Source organism: Orbicella faveolata, unplaced genomic scaffold, assembly GCF_042242905.1.
Source record: "Orbicella faveolata isolate gen_17 unplaced genomic scaffold, um_ofav_v1 contig_34, whole genome shotgun sequence".
NCBI classification, from domain to species: Eukaryota; Metazoa; Cnidaria; class Anthozoa; order Scleractinia; family Merulinidae; genus Orbicella; species Orbicella faveolata.
In genome coordinates this window covers 32,909,928-32,927,762 of record NW_028301563.1, presented here as the reverse complement: position 1 = coordinate 32,927,762, position 17,835 = coordinate 32,909,928, and the positions used below count along the sequence as shown (strand labels likewise).

At 38.2% G+C, this 17,835-nt stretch overlaps 1 protein-coding gene across 1 annotated transcript; it reads right to left on the bottom strand.

Moving 5' to 3' along the window:
* Positions 1 to 921: 921 nt before the first annotated feature.
* Positions 922 to 14,590, bottom strand: LOC149105840 (uncharacterized). Its single transcript, XM_089271542.1, has 18 exons — positions 14,464 to 14,590; positions 13,842 to 14,197; positions 11,302 to 11,466; positions 10,621 to 10,731; positions 9,952 to 10,077; positions 9,499 to 9,595; positions 9,057 to 9,275; positions 8,547 to 8,923; positions 8,103 to 8,270; positions 7,740 to 7,850; positions 7,428 to 7,544; positions 6,910 to 7,000; positions 6,215 to 6,589; positions 5,897 to 6,019; positions 5,322 to 5,444; positions 4,123 to 4,257; positions 2,998 to 3,231; positions 922 to 2,205 (listed from the first exon to the last, which is right to left on the bottom strand). Exons 1-18 carry the CDS (start codon positions 14,588 to 14,590, stop codon positions 1,862 to 1,864), a joined length of 3,399 nt encoding a protein of 1,132 aa, XP_089127668.1. The 3' UTR covers positions 922 to 1,861.
* Between the last annotated feature and the right edge of the window lie 3,245 nt (positions 14,591 to 17,835).

Sequence of the window (17,835 nt, the reverse complement as noted above, 5' to 3'; positions counted from 1 at the left end):
GTTCAGCGATATGATAAAGCATAGACCGAACCAGAAGGCTTTTGGTTATTATGTCTCAATTGAATTTTGAACTGTTATTAAATGGGCAAAGAGAATCTTCGAGCATTTCCCGGTAAGCTAAGGCAGTTCTTCTCACGACTTCCTGCCGGGCGAACTGTTCAAGCAGGCTATTTATATTTCTCCAAGATCTTTTGTAATAAGATCCGGTTGTTTTTCTTTACTGAATTTTCGTTGTCTTCTGTTCGTCATTGCTCGTGCTATAGCCCCGCTTGCTGTCGATCGTTTTATTGTTGTTGTTGTTGTTTTTTTTTTTAAATCGACGGCAAGTAAGCTCGTACGAGCGGTCTCCTCCCGTGGAAGGCGACAGTGTCCAAAGTTGAGTGTCATGACTCCAAGAAAAGCCTTTTGTGGTAGTTGTTAACATCACTTTCATTTGTTAACGGCTTTAAATTTCTGACGCACGACGTCGAGAGCAAAACGAGTCAATTTGAAATCGTTGTTAAGTCCTAAGCAAGTTTTGATGCAAAATTTAAATAAAAGAAAGTTTTAAACTTTTACTTGCTATAAAAGTTAAGAACACTTGGTGATAAATTACATTGTCAACCGTCGCGCTACGATCGCTGAGATAGAATTGAGGTCTATCTCAGCGATTGTTGGCACGGTGATCACTCTGATCACCGTCTGAAGAGTTGTTTCCATATGTTGTACCGAAACAAGTTCAAGACTTCATTGCAAACTTTAAATACAACTACTACGATTTCCCTAAAGGCGGCTTTCACAGAGGCAATTAGATACGACTACCATGATTTCCCTAAAGGCAGGTTTAGCAGAGGCAATTAGACGTTGACAATTCTCAATCACAGTGATAAAAAAGATTTCTTTTCGGCTAGATAAGAACGAACACAAACACAAAACAACGCGTTATTTTCACCCTGCTCTATTTTATTGTTACAAGCTTTTATAACGGTGTGCCTGACACGTATTTATTTTCTACGTTGGCACTCTCAAAAGACAATTCATAATTACTACAAACAAAAAAAAAACGAAAAAATGCATACTCTATCATACTTTCTCAATATCCTTTTTCTAAATCCCTTTTACTTGAATAAGATAAGAAATCGAAACCAGCTGGAATCATGTAACTTGCAACTTATCCTGGTATGATGTTCGTGGAATTCAATCAATTGAAACTCGGCATCAAGATTCTCCTTCTTAAGGGATAATTTCACGGTTCAGTGCGTGTACAATGCAAGTCATAGCGTGACTATAAACTACTACCTTGTTCATTGTTTTTACTGAGCCACATGTAGTTCAGCAACTACAGACTATAATTTGTGAAACCAGAAAGACTGATGCCCAAATTTTATCAAGATGTCAGCGGATTTATCAAGCAAAACTTCGAATTCAGTTTAGTCAGTTAAACGTTAAATTTTTTCATTCGGCGGCTAAGGTCTTACTCTGGACACACACACACGTTATCTACTTTTATTCGATTGGTGGATAAACAAAAAGGTATTAATTAAAACATAGAGTAAGAAATTCTAATGAGAAACATTACTGTTATCACCGTGTTACTGTGACTGAGGGGAAAGTCTGACAGGAAATTCAGTTCTCGCAGAAGTCAGTAGCTCGGCAAACGTTATAGCTTGTTATAACACGGAGCCATGAAACCATCCTTTAATGGCAATTACCAAACAAGTAAGCCGCTCAAAGTAAGCTGTTTATCTTCGACTATGGATACGTGACTACTCGATTTTGTACTAACCTATTGATTGAGATATCATCGGCGATATTGAAATTTTCTGATTATATTGCGCTTCTATAATTTAGACTGCAGAAGACTGCAAGCTCCGCGATTTCTTCAGGTAGTTTCATAGAAGACTTCGACTTCGTCAGGTCGGAAGTTGCCACTACCCGCCAGGAATGATTGAGCAAAGGAGGATCCATAGCTGTTGCCAGGTGGCGGGCTGTAGGTGTTTCCAAGGTTATAGGCGTATGAGTTGGTGTTTGATGCAGCGTTGTTGGCAATGTGAATATCGAATCCTCCTCCAAATGTTGGTCCATAGGAAGAGCAGCTGTAGATGGAATATCCTCTCCGATTACTATACGCTCCTGTTTGATCCAGCTTTAGTGGCTGCCAACCAGGCTTGTTAACCAATGAGAAGAGAAAGGCTGCTGAATCGTAGTGCCAGGAACAACTGTAACCTAATTTGAAGTACACAATGGAAAAAAAAGTCCAACATCAATGATGTTTACTGACACTTTGGACAGTTTAGTAACGATGTATTACCGACAAGGTTAATTTGATTGGCCCGCAAAATTTTACTATTATTCCTAGCTCGGCATTATTTCTTGTAGTGTTAATCTTAAGTTCTCCGGTTCCTTTATGTTAATTGTCTCCTAAGTTTTTAATAATTTCAATTCTGGGGTAAGCAAGCCCGGTGCGAGACTGGGAACAGCTGCCCCAGTTCCAGACTGAACATGATCTCCACGCCCTGTTTTATAAATTTCATAAAATTAATATCGAACTTTAAAGCTCTCAGTTAGCCAGGAACACCATGCCATATAAAAATGCAAGTGTTTCTATCGGCCTGTTGATCTCGATGAGTTATCCAGAAAATTCTTAATATCATTGACTTATTTGCCTTTCTTTGGTATTAACCTTTTTTGTTTCCTTGCTTAATGATTCGAAGCGGTTGTACCGCTTCCTATAAAGTTCTTCCATCCCGATATCTCTCTAAAACCGTCACGAATCAGAAAAGAGGCACGTAAACACAGCAAGTAATACACCATGGAAGTAAGATAAGGCATTTTCTTAATAATTTTCTCTAGCACTTAACTATCCCACATCATATTGTAAATATTTCTTTTTTTAATTCTTTTTAAAACTCTTTTCCCATATTTCTCCGTGACCGCTACTGCGAAATATAATCATGGCTGACTCACAGCTTGAGCTTGGGTTGTCTGTGATCAGATGAAATTGATCATGTCACTTACTCCACGAGACACTTGTGTATCCTCCAAAAATATATTTTCCAACACGGATGATTGTGACAGTTGGACCTTTGCCGTCACAGTTTGAATGGAAGGTAGAGGAAGACCAGCCATTTACAGTTGCCTGGTAACAGCGATTCCAGTAAGAGGATTGGCGAGTCACAGGCTTTAACCATTTATCCAGCCATGTCAAAAAATTCTGGCTGTTTCCCACAACACTGGAATATTTAAGACCCGCTGCAAAAATAACATAAGAACGTTCTTTGGATCCATTTTGTACCTAGCAGTTATTTTGGTGGACTATTTTGAAAGTTGGTTTTGCTAAGAATAAATAACACCGTCATCTTCACCAGTTATAAGATGACCATCATTGCTTGCACCGTAAATGTGACGCTAACTAAACTGGATGTACTGTCTGTTCGGAAAGATATTTTACATGAGGTCGTTATATTCCACCGGCAACTTAAAATATTTTTTTTTATCTGGAGTATCTCCTTCTAAATTTTGGGTCGCAGTGATCAATACTCTTAATAGATGATTTAAAATCCCAAACAGGAAAATGTTCGGATAGTATTTATCAGGAAAACGTTATATCATTACCAATGCTCAGCGCTGACGTTAGAGTTCTCAATAAAAAAACCAGCGGCAGATAATGTCACGAAATTTGACAGCTTTTTTAAATATTGAATTGAAAAAGCTTCTAATAGTTAAAGTCCACGTAGGCGGTTTCAGCTTTACACCCCATTACTGTCCTTTCTAAGTGTGGTTAATGTTAATGTAAAAGCTTGTCTGTAGTAGCGAGAAGGTAGCAAACAACATTACTGAGTCGTGTTCTCTTTTAGTTGCAACAGTAACAGTCATCCAATATGGCAAACTGATCAAAATTGTAAAGGAGAATTCTGATTGGTTCCTTGAGTGGTTCGAATTTGCAACATCGGCGGCTGAGATGCATCATTCATGAGTTAGTTTTGGAGAATTGGTTTTGTTTAAACCATCCCAAAAAGAAAGCAATGACCAAGAAATCTCAGTTTTTGTTTGTTTTGTTGACATCATATTTGGTGGACAAGTTGAACTTAATTCTAAACCACTGCTACCTGAATTGAAGCACAATCAACGTGAAACACTCACCTGCCGCGGTGTACCTGCAGGTTTTTCCGTCTCCTGATAAAGGATGGTTACACGTACATGTGTAGGATCCTACAGTGTTTGTACATGAAGCTGAACGGTGGCAGTCGTGTACACCGCTGACGCACTCATCGATATCTGTGGGTAATAATGAACAGGGAAGAAGAAAGAAAACAGACATAAATTATCTTGTACTTTGTCGCAAAAAGTGTTTTATGTTCCGAAGTAAGGAGTTTTCGTTGGTAGTACTTTAGTAGTACTTAATCGTAAATTTGATAACACGTGTCGTGATTAGAGGTTTACCATGTTTATCAATAAAACCTCTCAAGAGAAACGATCCTTGTTGTAGAGCGTTGTCACGATAGCCATACTGCTGTGCCCGGTCAATAGAACATGTTTGCATATCAAAAGAACCCGTTGTCCAAAGAAAGTATGCGAAATGTCATTATTAGGATTTCTGGTTTATACCCTTGAGGTTTTTTTTTCCGTGAATAGAACCAAAATAAATATACACTCTTTTTTTTCTGTTACATCCAAAACGAGACTGAGCTCACTCAAAATCATAAATATATTTTACATACTAGAAATTTGTTACGTGTGGCGAGACATTTTTGCGGGAGTTTAATTTTTCGGATGGGCGATATTTTTTGTTTTTTGCGGGAACTAATTTTGGGATTGTGAAAGACTGGTTCTTCGTGCTGGGTATCAAATTTTGTTATTTTCAGAAAGTGGCATTTGCTGCGTTTTTTGTTGCACTTTACGGTAAGCTGTAAGGCGCGGTAAGACGCGGTAAGGCGCGGTAAGGCGCGGTAAGGTGCGGTAGACTCATGCATGGTCAATGCACCTCGTCTTCAGGATCGAGCGGCCCGGATTTGACATCTGGCCGGAGACACCGCGTTTTGTTCATGGGCAAGACACTTAACTCGCTCCACCAAGGTGTTTAAATGGGCACCGGCGAACTGAATGTTGGGGTTAACCCTACGATGGACTAGCGTCCCATAGAGGGGGGAATAGAAATATCCGTAATCGCTTCTCGCTACGCAGAAACCAGGATAAGCTCTGGCCTAGTGGCATGACCCACTTGGCTCGTATACAGACTGTACCTTCACGGTAATCAAGTAACCAGTCACTGTGGAACAATTACGCCCTGCCCAACTTTGGCTGGTAGTGCCTTCAGTTCTTGTTAAGCAGATATAACTTACCAGTGCAATTTTTGCCATCTCCTGAGTATCCAGGTTTGCACGCGCAAGTGTAAGATCCACGAGTATTGTTACAAACGTCATTCACATCACAGCTATGAGAGTTTGAAGAGCACTCGTCTATGTCTGAAACAAGGTGAAAAGGAGTAAATATGGATAAACGTTGAGTTATCGTTAGTCTGACCATTTCACCGAAACTGAAAAAGAAACATACAGCTTGAGAACAATCCGTCGAAAATTTACAGTAAGCACAGAATATTTTAATGAAAAAAAAAAAACCGATTAATTTTACTTTCCACTCCTTTTGACTCATTCTTTGCTTTTGGATGATTTACATTACCGTTGTTATAAACCACTGGCGCAGTCTTCGAAACTGTTAAAAAATAAAGTTATTACAGGGTTGAACCTTTTTTTCTATCAGCTTTCTTATTGCACAAGTGCGGTTGGTTACAGTTTTTTCTAAGCCTATCAATGCAAGAGAAATTTCATAGTTGTTGAAAATAAAGTGAGATTGTTATTAAATTCAGTATCAACATTAATATGTTGTTTGTTTGATGGTTGGTTGGTAGATTTCTTACCATTGCAAGTTTGTCCATCTCCGGTATATCCAACTCTACACTTACAGGAATATGAGCCCACGGTATTTACACAATCTGCTTTCACGTCACAGTTATGAGTGTTGGTGGAGCATTCCTCTAGATCTGCAAAAATTAAATTTCGAAAAAAATGAGAGTCATCAAATACATGAATAATGTTTACAGTACTGGTTTGTAACAAACTATCTTAAAAATGAATCATGGAACCTTTTCGAGCGCGAAAGAAATTGTGGGGAGTTTATTATTTTTTATTAGTAGATTACAATGTATTTTAACCGCATTAAGCAAGAGATTTATCACCTGTAAAGCAAGTAAAGTTGAAGCAGTTATCGCATGGCACGTCATTCCAAGTGTATCCATGCCTCACGCCAAGAGTGTGCACACAGTCTTCGTTGTTCCAGTTGTTTGGTTGCTTTGGAGCCCAGAACCTAAAACTGCTAATTTCTTTGTTTGTCCACACAAAAGAGCCTTCAACACTGCGGTCATTCAGCCCTATCCATGATCTATCGCCAGCATGACGGTGCTGAATAAATACGTTTTCCTCCTGGTTGTGCACTGTAACCAGATCAGAGTTCATATCAGAACAGTTTGACTCAGCAGTCAACCATGTGGCGCATGCGTGGCTTGAAAAGTAGCAATAACCACCAAAGTAAGTCCATCCTGGCTGGCAAATGTCTGCAGATATAAACAACAATAAATCCATAAAAAGTAAGAGAAATCATTAAGAACGTCTTAAGTGAAAGTTATTAAAGGAAATAGTTGCTTGTCATGTTTCTGAAAAACCTTCAAATGTTTTGGTATTTTTACTCCTGACTGAAACATTGGACGTCATTTGTTATGAAATTAACTTTTAACAATCAAATTCAAGAAATGGCCTGATAAAATCTTTTTTTTAACAGCGTAAGTGAGAAAAGTTACTAAAATATGAATACTAAATGAGCTAAACTACTGATCAAGACATTGGTAAAATTAACGATCAATTATTTCGTCCGTACCTGAAAGGACAGTGTATGAGATAGACAGTGGATCATACTTTGTGTCGTACAACTCTTTTAAACAAACTCGCAAACCGGTCGTATTGATGTACTGAAAAAAAAAAAAAATAATAATCAGTGGTCTTCTAAACTGAAGTCGAAAATATAATTTTCACAACGCTCACGGAGATATTCTGAAATATTATTAAATCTTCGGAAGAAAAAGCAAACTCATACCTCCCTTGGGTTTTCGTTCTAGTAAGACATATCAATATCATATCATTTGCATCTAGTAGGTATCTCTCAACTTTTTTGGCTGTCTTGGAGACGCCATCTTGTATTTTACGATTTTCCCCGCATTTAATTTGATGGAAAATAACGGATGTAAAAGGGTACGAAACTAATTCTGCATTGATGTTCCTCCTGAGAAAATTGGAAGAAACCAAGAACTCTTCCAAATAGACGAGATTTGGTTCGACTGGCGTGTCAAAAATGCAGTTTAAATGGAAATGCCTAATAAAGTGAAGAAACAGAATTACCTCCACCCAAGCAGTTATTCCATTGTGTACTGGTTGTCGATTTCCACCGCTAGACGAATGGTTCGCGGAAACGAACACATTCGGGGTGCTGTTGTACTTTTCAGTAAAGCGGATATCCTAAAGAAAAACTCTCATTAAGTAAGCGGGGTGTTATTCAACTTTGACCACTAACAAACTGAATTTTATAATAACCTACTTAGTGAGTATTGTTTAAATTGAGGCTGTTCTGTAGGATCTCTACACTAACTCTTAAATTTTTTTAAAAAAATTAATTCTAGGCAAGCTCTCTAGTAAGACGAAAAAGATACCAACCTTGCAATAGGCATTGTTGTAATCTGCAGGTGGATGTTGAGCATTGGCAAAATAGACTGAACTATGTTCTGTAAAAAGAGGCTTGTGTAGGGTAGAAAATGCCAAGCATTTCTAAAAGAGAAAAATAAATAAATGTTAACTAGAAAATTGAGATGGAAATAGTATTTTATCGAAAAATTAAGTGAGATAACCATCAGCAAACGTCTAAATAAAGATTCTATTTCATCTTAATATGTGCCGATGTTAAAGTATGTTAGAGACTTAGCTAGCAATGCTAAAGACCAGTGTTAAGAGGCTAAAGTAAGTGATAAGGATCTCTCAGTACCTTATGGTTGGTACATAAGGAAAGGTATAGACACTTACAGTATAAACATCGTCGTGAGATCCTGCGTAGTTCTGAAGCTCTCTCAAACAAATTTTAAACGAGGATTGCGTGACGTCTTCAATCCACACACTCGCAGCGTCGCGCTTGAGTCCTGCACGATAGTGCGCTGCGGTAACAAACACTGAAGGTATCACTGAAAACTTTCCCTGCATAGAAAACAAACAAAGCACAAGTTGTTACTGTTGATGTTCCTCTTACTCATGCTACTACCGTTGTTGTTGTTACCTTACTGCTGTTTAACATTAGCGAAGATTTGAGAATCTAGGGATGGCTAATGCGCTAATGGCTAAGTGATAGCTGACATTTTAGGTCCATTAGTCCAAAGGATATCATATCACATTGAAATAAATCCGATAACTGTAAACTATTCAAAATTATTCTTCGGGAACTTGAGTTGTAAAATGAAACGAGAAAGTACTTACCGATGGAAAATTGACAGATTTGCAAGTCGTTCCAGTCCACCATTGTGATATCCGTTCTTCCCCGGCAACACCACCCACTGGAGCCCCTTGGTACGCCATCCAATCAACTGTCACGTTAGCTTTTGATTTCCGCTCATTGTAGCCTGCCGCCATCACACACGCAGTGAATCGATCATAACTGACACTCTCAACCCACGATACAGCGGCATCATGTACATATGACTTGTCACTGGTGTCAATATGATTGACAGTGATCTGGACTTCAAGTGGTTTGTCAGGATAAAACGCATAAGGCTTGAGGCGAATTACTTCACAATGAGAATATCCGAGTGAACGAATGTGTGGCATGTGATGGCGACCTCGCTGGAAAGGAAATCCTTTAAAAAAATAACGGTACAAAACATAAATCAGTACAAACAAAAGTTTAATTAACTTCCCAGGTTTTTTCATCGTAATCATCATCATCTTCTTCGACATCGTCGAAAATTTCAGAGTAAAACAATTTCTAACCTTCACAACTACCAGGGTGTTGCACAGAGAAATTCAGTCGCTGAATGCACATTTCCTGTCGAAACAAGCACTCATTGTCGTATGTTGTGCCATTTGATGAGCAGACTGGTTCTTGGTATGATGGACAACTGTCAACAGCAACGCAGCGAGCATCATTTGGTCCAAACGCTTTACACAGGCAGTGATAATGACATGTCACGTCGATGCAAGGATCCAAGTCTGGCAAGACATATAAACAATTGTCACGAAACGATCTGATGTTGTTTTAGTACACACTTGCTTGGTAGTTATACACACTTCCGCCCTCCCAGTGTGGGTTTGCAAGCTTTTACAAAGATAACTCCAATGAGCAACATCGCAGAGGAGGAAAATGCATACAGGAAAGAGAATGCTAAATATACCAAGTGTTTTTTCTATCTCCAGATGGAATCTTTTTGCCTACCTCCAGTGACCATGTAGTCGACAATGATAACATCTTTATTGTTGGAGTCGCTGTTGTAATTCTTCACACACACTTGCGCATCAGTTGTAGATGTATGCTGAATAAAATCAAAGATGAATTAAACCCGGCCTGGTTCAAGTTGCTATACCGCCCGATTAGTTTTAAAGAACTCATATAAACGAGTTACAGTGAAACTAAAAGTTACTGAAATCGCTTTGAAACGGCCCCAAAGCAGCATAGAGACACAAGTAACAAACAGAAGAGTTAAACTAATTGTTTTTATTGTTTCTATATCTCGAGCTGTTATATGTATATGTTCCCATACAAACTATTATATTTACGTTGTTACGTAATGTCATATAAAGTTCATGGGTCCCGAGGAACTTGGGATATTTGTGCCATTACCTGAGTGTTTGCGAAAATCACACAAAGATCACAACAGGTATTCCTTACCTCAACCCAACCGGTGACAGCGTTACAACGTGACCCAGAAAGGTTAGCTTTGTTGTTGTTGTCAGTGCGTTTTGGCGTCACTAACACAACAGGACGAGCATAAAATGGTTTTGTGAAGTTCACTGTCTACAATGTAAAAGAAAAAAATAATTTAATATCGACTGTATTTCCGCGAGTCTCTTGTGGAGGTAAGGTTGATAAATAATCCGTATTGGTATTTATAATACGCTGATTCTAATGTTTAGATTTGAAATCAAAGCGGGTTTGATATGAACAGGGCCGACCTGCACCGTTTTCAAGGGTCTTCATGATTGGCCAAACGAAACAATAGGTATACACCACAAACAATGCCCCTAGCCCTAGAAACAAAAGAGGTACAGATTAACAAGAATGAACCCAAATAGAAGTTTTAATGAGGTACAGGTCATCTGTTTGAACAAGAGGAAAAGTATGTTTGATCAATTGATCACCGAAAATGAAATTGGGTCTCAGAAACTATTTATGACAGATTTGGTGGGCCCACAGTTCAAATAGGTCCATGTTAACAGTCAATTTTAACTTCCTCCATTGTTATGATAGCATTGCTGTTGTTGCCCTTTTGATGCCCTATTATAAAGAGGATTTAGATAAGAAACAATAATGCGGCGGGCTGGCAATAATTATTCTTACTTGACAGAAAGCGTAGTTATCCTGATCAGATGGTGAGTTTGTACTGGTAAACACGAGACTGTCGGTTATGGTAAAATTGTCAACACTCAGATTTGTAAACGCCATCCAATTCTGCAAAAGAAATAAAAGATATTGTAGTTAAAACCTGTCAATTATTAAAGAAACAAAAACATGCACAATTAAGGACTGTTTTAACCAACGTACAAGAGTACATGAAATTATCGGCAAGATACGCAAACCCAGTAAGATGTTGATAATTAGCCTTTTTTCAAGAAAAAATCTATAAAAGAAGCAACTCTCCTGGTGTTTGCATTCAGCTTCTTCCAGTGAACGGTTTCTACCACATGATTTCTACAAGTAGCTAGAGGTTTATCAAAGAGCTACCAAAAGCATATTTTTTTTGTATTATTTTCTTTTGAAAGCCAACGATTGATGTTTTATGCTGGTACAAAAAAGACTCATCTTGAACAGCTTGAAAATGGAAGACGATCGGGCACGTCACATGGGAAGTTGACCTCTGGTATATTTGGTAACATCGTAACGCATGTAACATTTCAGAATGCTGCTCTTTAGTCAGGGGTCATCATGATTTTCATTCAACTTTGATGAAGTGCATATCTTTGGCAGAGTCCAACTCATTAGACTGACGAGTGACAGAAAACGAAATTTAAATTTACTCACTATCTTTACGCCTTTATGGGGTCCATCGAAAATCTTTGCTTCTCTGAGACAAATTTTGAAATTGTCCACGCGCAACTCCTCCACCCACACGGCCATGGCATCTTGAGGTCTCTTGGGAACTTGGTGACTAGCAGTTACAAATATGGTTGGTGGAGTCGAAAACCGCTGAAATGAAATAATGAGAGAAGTTAAGATTAGTAAATTAAGCGAGTGAGTGGGTGAATGACCGAATGAACAGATCAGGGAAAAGAAAATGACCGATAATGGGAGAATGAGTTAATACTTGCTTGAGCCCTCCAAGGTTCTTCAACTTACAGACATTTTGAGATTGCAACATATCTTTTGAAAATCTGACGGAACGTTTAAGATGGTAAAAATACAAAATGCCTCAAATAACAAATTAATATTCAAAGGTGAGTCACGCAACCCGCTACACGCTGCAGAAAGTGCGAATGTTTTCACAATGACAGCCCGCCGATGATATTTTAATTATTCAAAGGAGAAAAATACGCTTAAGTCCAAAAACCACTAATCAGCTTATTGTTAATCGGTTTTGATCTTTTGCATTAGGAACATTTGTGTTTAATAAGGAAAAACAATCTTTGTAGTTAGTCTCAATTGATAAGTCCTTCTTAATTTTAACAAATTTCAACAAAGTAACATCAAGTTTTGCGATTGCATTGAAACAGTTTTCTGTTTAGGCTTAGCCTTATGTTGCTTGGCAACTTTTGAATTACAATTGTTTTACTTGAGGCATGCTCTCATCAAGAGAGGCGACTCTTTAGTGTGTTTCTTCAGTTATTGAGAAATATCCCGAATTTAGATATTTATCCCCTGACGCTATTTGTTTCCAATACTTTCTGCTGAGCTATCACGCTATATTTTAATGGTCAGCGTTTGCACAAGTCACGTTTGAAAAGGGCAGATGATTGACAAGTTTCAGTAAAGAAGACTGATTACCTGACTCGTGATTTCAACGTTAAATTTCACGCGAGGAACGGATATCGCACAAATCCCGCAGTGAAACCAGAAAGCATTGACTGGTATTCAACAACGTTGAGCAAACAGTTTTAAGTAAGAACTATTTTACACTCAAATTAAAATTTCAATACCAGCCAAATTTTCAGTGTCCAAGTTCTTCGAAATAACATCGAGTCAAGAATATAAAGTCGAAATGTATTTCTCGTAGCAGAAAAGCTTACCGATCGTGAACTGCCGTTGTACCAGATTGGAAGTTGATAGAAATGTTAACTGGGGAGTTGTTAAACGATGCCCCAGTTAAGAAGTAGCACTAAATGCAAATCCAGCCAGCTTGTTTGACATCCTTCGTCGTTTTTCCAGACGCTGTAACTTGCAGTTGAATCTGGGTTAGCGTGACCTTTCAGCTCCGAGATTTTAAGCGGATGAAAGTCGTCGTGTAGGCTTTGAGTATCACTGTTTTACGGCCGCTTGAGTTTGTGAATTTGCCATCCAGGGACGGGGTTGAGGCGATGTCCTTCGTCTACTTTTCAAGTGTATTTCGGCCGAGAGGAACCGTCTTATACAAGATATTTGATGATGGATTCTTAACTGGAACACTGTGACCCTTATGGGATGGCCTACATACTCAAAATGAATGCTGTACTGTAGCTGTGCTTTTCTTAGTAGTTGGTGAAGTAATGTTCGCCTTGAAAGCTGCCATTTCGTCTTCTACATATGTCACAATTGGCACTGGAGCTGCTTCGGCTGCTGAACTTTGCCTTGCGGATTTCCTTCGTTGGATTCGGCCATTTTCTTGTCCAAGCCGTTATGATTTTGTCGTTTTCTGGTACTCGGAATCGTAAGCAGCTTCTTATATCTCTCTAAAAAGTTGTACTTCAGTTCAAAGAAGGGAGAAACTTCATTTTCACTTTGAAAAAGACTTGTGCTTGTTTCTAGCTCCGTAGGTTGCGGCAATGATTTTCCAACACGATTAAAAGGTCACTTTTGCTTTTTTGTTTTTTTTTTCTGTCGCACCAGTAAACAATCACGCAAACTCTCGTTTTTCAGTGTTAGGGCCTGTTTTTAGAGTCGTAATTTCACGCTAAATACCTCGCCTTGGTAACCAAGACCGGCGCTTTTGATGCTTTAAATAACCTCGTTACATAAAGTAAAGCTCTTTTCCGCACTAATTCCTTTCAAAAATATTAGCAACTTTTTGACAAATTTAGCACACAAAAAAGACTGGCAAACCGTTTTAGGCAGTTTCTGCCAATATCTGGCAACTTTTTGGCATTTCCTTGTTTGTCTCTTTTGCATTTTTGAGGAATTTCTGAGTGGATGGCCAGGTTTAATTCTTTGATCTACAATTTCTACACACTATTTCTTCATCTTTTGTCATACTGATTAGATTAACTGGTATACTGCAATCATCATTTTTTAGGGTTAACTGACGATATTAATATTTTGTATTTTGTATTTTTCTTTCTTACGTCCACATATCCGCAATCGAGGCTCCCTTTTTCATGAAATTTTTATATATCTCTTTACTTTCTATATCACTTAACAAAACAAATTCTAACCTGCTGGAAATCGATCCTCTTGCATTCCGTTCCAGTTGTCCAAGAGTTTAAGGATGTGGTGCCAGTTTGAGATCCATGGGGTTTCGTTTCAAACGCAAGATAGTTTACCTCAATGGACTTATTTGAACCGTTAGCATATTCGAGAACACAGATTGTAAATTCACTCGCTTTAACATCTTCTACCCAGACTGCAGCGCCGTTCCGAGGGGTTTGGCTCCTCACGGTATGGCCAACTGAGGCGAGAACCGTTACTTGCTGTCCGCCGTAAAATGGCGTTTGGAAGTAAATCTTCTTACAACCGAACAGCCCTGGTGAGCTTGTTGTTACGTTTTCTTTTCCGGCCTTGAATCCGAGTGCTGTAAAGGAATAAGTAAAATTTTTTTCTTTAAAATGATCGCACTTACAAAGTTTTAACTGAATGCGCAGCCGATATCCTAGGAATGGACATGTTGATTGCTTTAGGAAGAGATTTAATTCTCAATAACCTTGATCTGTGCGCCCCTCCCCCATCTTTCAGTTCGCTTCTTCTCTGATCAACAAGACATAAAAACGCCTGAGCTTGCCTTGAGAAGTTGAATTAAGGTTTACATTCAGAGAATGCAACTGAGAGTAGATACCATACCTTCAGTGGCTGGAGCGCCCAGGCAAACCAACAAAAAAATGAGAAAGAAGTGCATCGCGTATTGGTGCTCAGACGACATCTTGCTCCGACTGAAAGGGAATTTCACTCTCATGCACATTATAGTCATCACAAGGGCAATGCGTGACTGGAATGTACCTGTTAGGACTTGTCGAATTATAGGATATTAACAAATTTTAAACAGCACGTTCACAAAAATGAGTTATCTTGGGGGTGACGCATATAAGTGACGGGTTGAGGATGACAGGCAGAAGGAAAATGACCAGTGTAAGAAAATATGACGGATTCCTTAGAAATTGACGATACTTCTCCTATCCGAGGAGCGTATTTTATTTCCATCAATTTACAATACAAGAATTGTTTTAAATAACACTGTACTGATCATTATCGCTGTTGCTTTGTGAATGAAAACTACCGACCCCACCCCATGTCCCCTCTCCCCAGCTCCCAGCAGTGCCCCCGTATCCTCCACAAGAATCCAAAATTAAGTTAATCAAATTTTCCAGTTTGAACTTTACACATTTCAATTCTGATCGATTAATGTTCGGTTTTCGCTTTTCTATTTTATGCTTTTTCAGTTCATTTCAATTTTGAACTGTTTTCATGGAAATTGTATTTCAACCCCGTTATAGAGGGGATTATGACGGATTTCAGCTTATGTTTTCAAAGAGGAAAACTCATAAAGTAAAGAGATTTGAAAGCTTCGTAGGCGTTCTCTTCCATCATTTTCTTGTATAGATGATAAAATCATCTGAAAAGGGCCGCAAGATATTTTCGTCAGAGTCGTCATTTATTTTGCTGTGTTAAGACTCGCTTTTGTTCTTCCTGTTCTTAGACCTTCTTAAGTTCTTCGGTTGTTCTGAATTATTGTTTGAACACGCCAGGCCATTACATTAGAAGCTGGGTCTCAATTGATTGACGTATTTTTTTTTAGCTAATTTGGTGATTTGCCAGTTTGTTCATTTTAGGTTTTAGGTTTTTTTTTTTTTTTTTTTTTTTTGTCATTTTGACCGAGTCTCGTTTTCTTTTAATTTAGATCGAAGCTAATGGCTGAATTTGCCTTTACCTTCCTCTGACGCATTTTGTATTTTGTATTCATTGAAAGCTTTTTTGTAAAATTTAGTTTCAACTCAGTCTGCTAGAAATGTGGACTAACTTTATTTATATGCAATCGAACTTTCCGTAACTGGTGACCGTCAGTGGGGCCACTAATAAACAATTGAGCTGTGACGAGAGAGCTTATGCAAGGTTAAAGATTCAGTGTTTGTATGTATCTGAGACAATCGCGAAGCGTCTACTTACGGGTTATGGTATGCAGTGGGATTCGACTGTGTTTAGTTGTTGTTATCTTAGCTTATTGTACTTTGGTGATGCACTATGTACTCGCGTGGACTACTGAACATAATCAGGTGTTTTTTTTGCGGCTGGAGAGGCTTTGCGGAAGTGTTCGAGGGGAGTTTAACAGAACGGTTTTCTATTTCCTTGTTTCTCGGCTGTCGTAAAGTTATTCAGTTCAAGAATAATTAAATTCATTCTGTAAGTGTCGGGTGGTTTTTGTTTCTTTGTGCACGTGGAAGTTCTTTAAATTTTGTAACAGTAAGAAAGCGTGCCATGAGCGCTCGCCTCTTTAATCTGCTTTTTTCCCTTTTGTTTTTATGGTAACGCATTTTAATCATTCTATAAAGTTTTTCCGCAGGAGGGTGATTTTATTTAACCCGTGAAACAACATCTACTGTAGCAGTAAGTCAAAAAAGTCATAACTAATAAAAGAAAACCATGAAATTGGTATTCAATAGCATCTAATTGTGCAGCAACTATTTCACGGGTTAGGTAAAATCACTCTGAGATTGACACCTTATTGATCCTGAATCCACTTAGTATTATTACGGCCGAGAGAATAACAGACACGTTGTGACAGAACAGTCTTTGAACTAGGAATGCCCATTTAATTAAGGACAGTTTTCTGGGAAAATATAAAATAGAAGTCGCAGTTGCATACAGCAGTCTCCTGTGAAGTGGTAGAGATACATTTTTTTCCTGCCCCATGTCCCCTCTGCCCAGTCATCCACGGTGCCCACGGATACTTCACAAAAAACCAAAATTTATGTTTATCAAATTTTGCGGTTTAAACTTTACGCATTTCAATTCTGATCGATTAACGTTTTTATTTTCGCTTTTCGAATTTACGCTTTGCAGCAAATTTTCAGTTCATTTCTATTTTGAATTGTTTTCATGCCAATCTAATTTTAACCCAGTTATAGAGGAAATTATGTCGAATTCCAGCTAATCTTTTTAAAGAGGAAAACTCGTAAAGTGACTAGAGATTTGAAAGTTACGAAGGCGTTCTCTTCGATCATTTTCTTCCATAGATGATAAAATCATCTGAAAAGGGTTATTTTCGTCAGAGTCGTCATTTATTTTGCTGTCATCAGACTCGCTTGTTGTTCTTCCTGTTCTTAGACCTTCTTAAGTTCTTCGGTTGTTCTTAATTATTGTTTCAAGACACCAGGTCATCACATTAGGAGATGGATTTCAATTGATTGATGTATTTCTTGGCTAATTTGATCATTTGTGAGTTTGTTTATTCATTTGATGTGTGTTCTATTTCATTTTGACTGTAGTTTGCGTGGATTTAACTAAATACATAAGCGAGCGAACTTTCTGTAAGCGGTGACCTTCAGTGGGGCCACTAAATAATTGAGCTGTGACGAAAGAACCTATGCAAGGTTAAAGATTGAGTGTTTGTATGGATCTGAGACAATCAGAAAGCCTCTACGTTGGGGCTGGTGTCCGATGAAACTCCACCGTGTTTATTAATTAATTGTGGTTATCTTAGCTTGTTGCATTTTGATGATGCACTAGGTACTCACGTGGACTAGTTAACATAGTATTGAGGAAGTGTTTAAGGGAGGGTAGAAAAGAACGGTTTTCTATTTTTCTTCTTTCTCGCAGTTTTATAGTTTGTCAGTTCATGAATGATTAAAATCATGCCCTAGGTTAGGCCGTATTTTTTTCTTTGTAGAAGCTCTTTAAATTTTGTACCCGTGCCATGAGCGCTCGCCTCTTTAATCAGCTTGCATTGCTGCATTTTTTATCGTCACTCATTTTAATTCAATTCTTTGACATTTTTCTTGCTAGAGTGATTTTATTTAACCCGTGAAATATAGCTAATATTTAGGAAAGGAAACTAGGAAATTATAATCTAATAGTATGATCTAATTTTGTAGCAACTGTTTTACAGGTTAAGTAAAATCACTCTGAGATTGACACCCTGAAAAGATATTGAAACGTTCCAAAATTGATCCGAAATCCTCTTAGTATTATTGCAGCCCAAAGAATAACAGGCACGCTGTG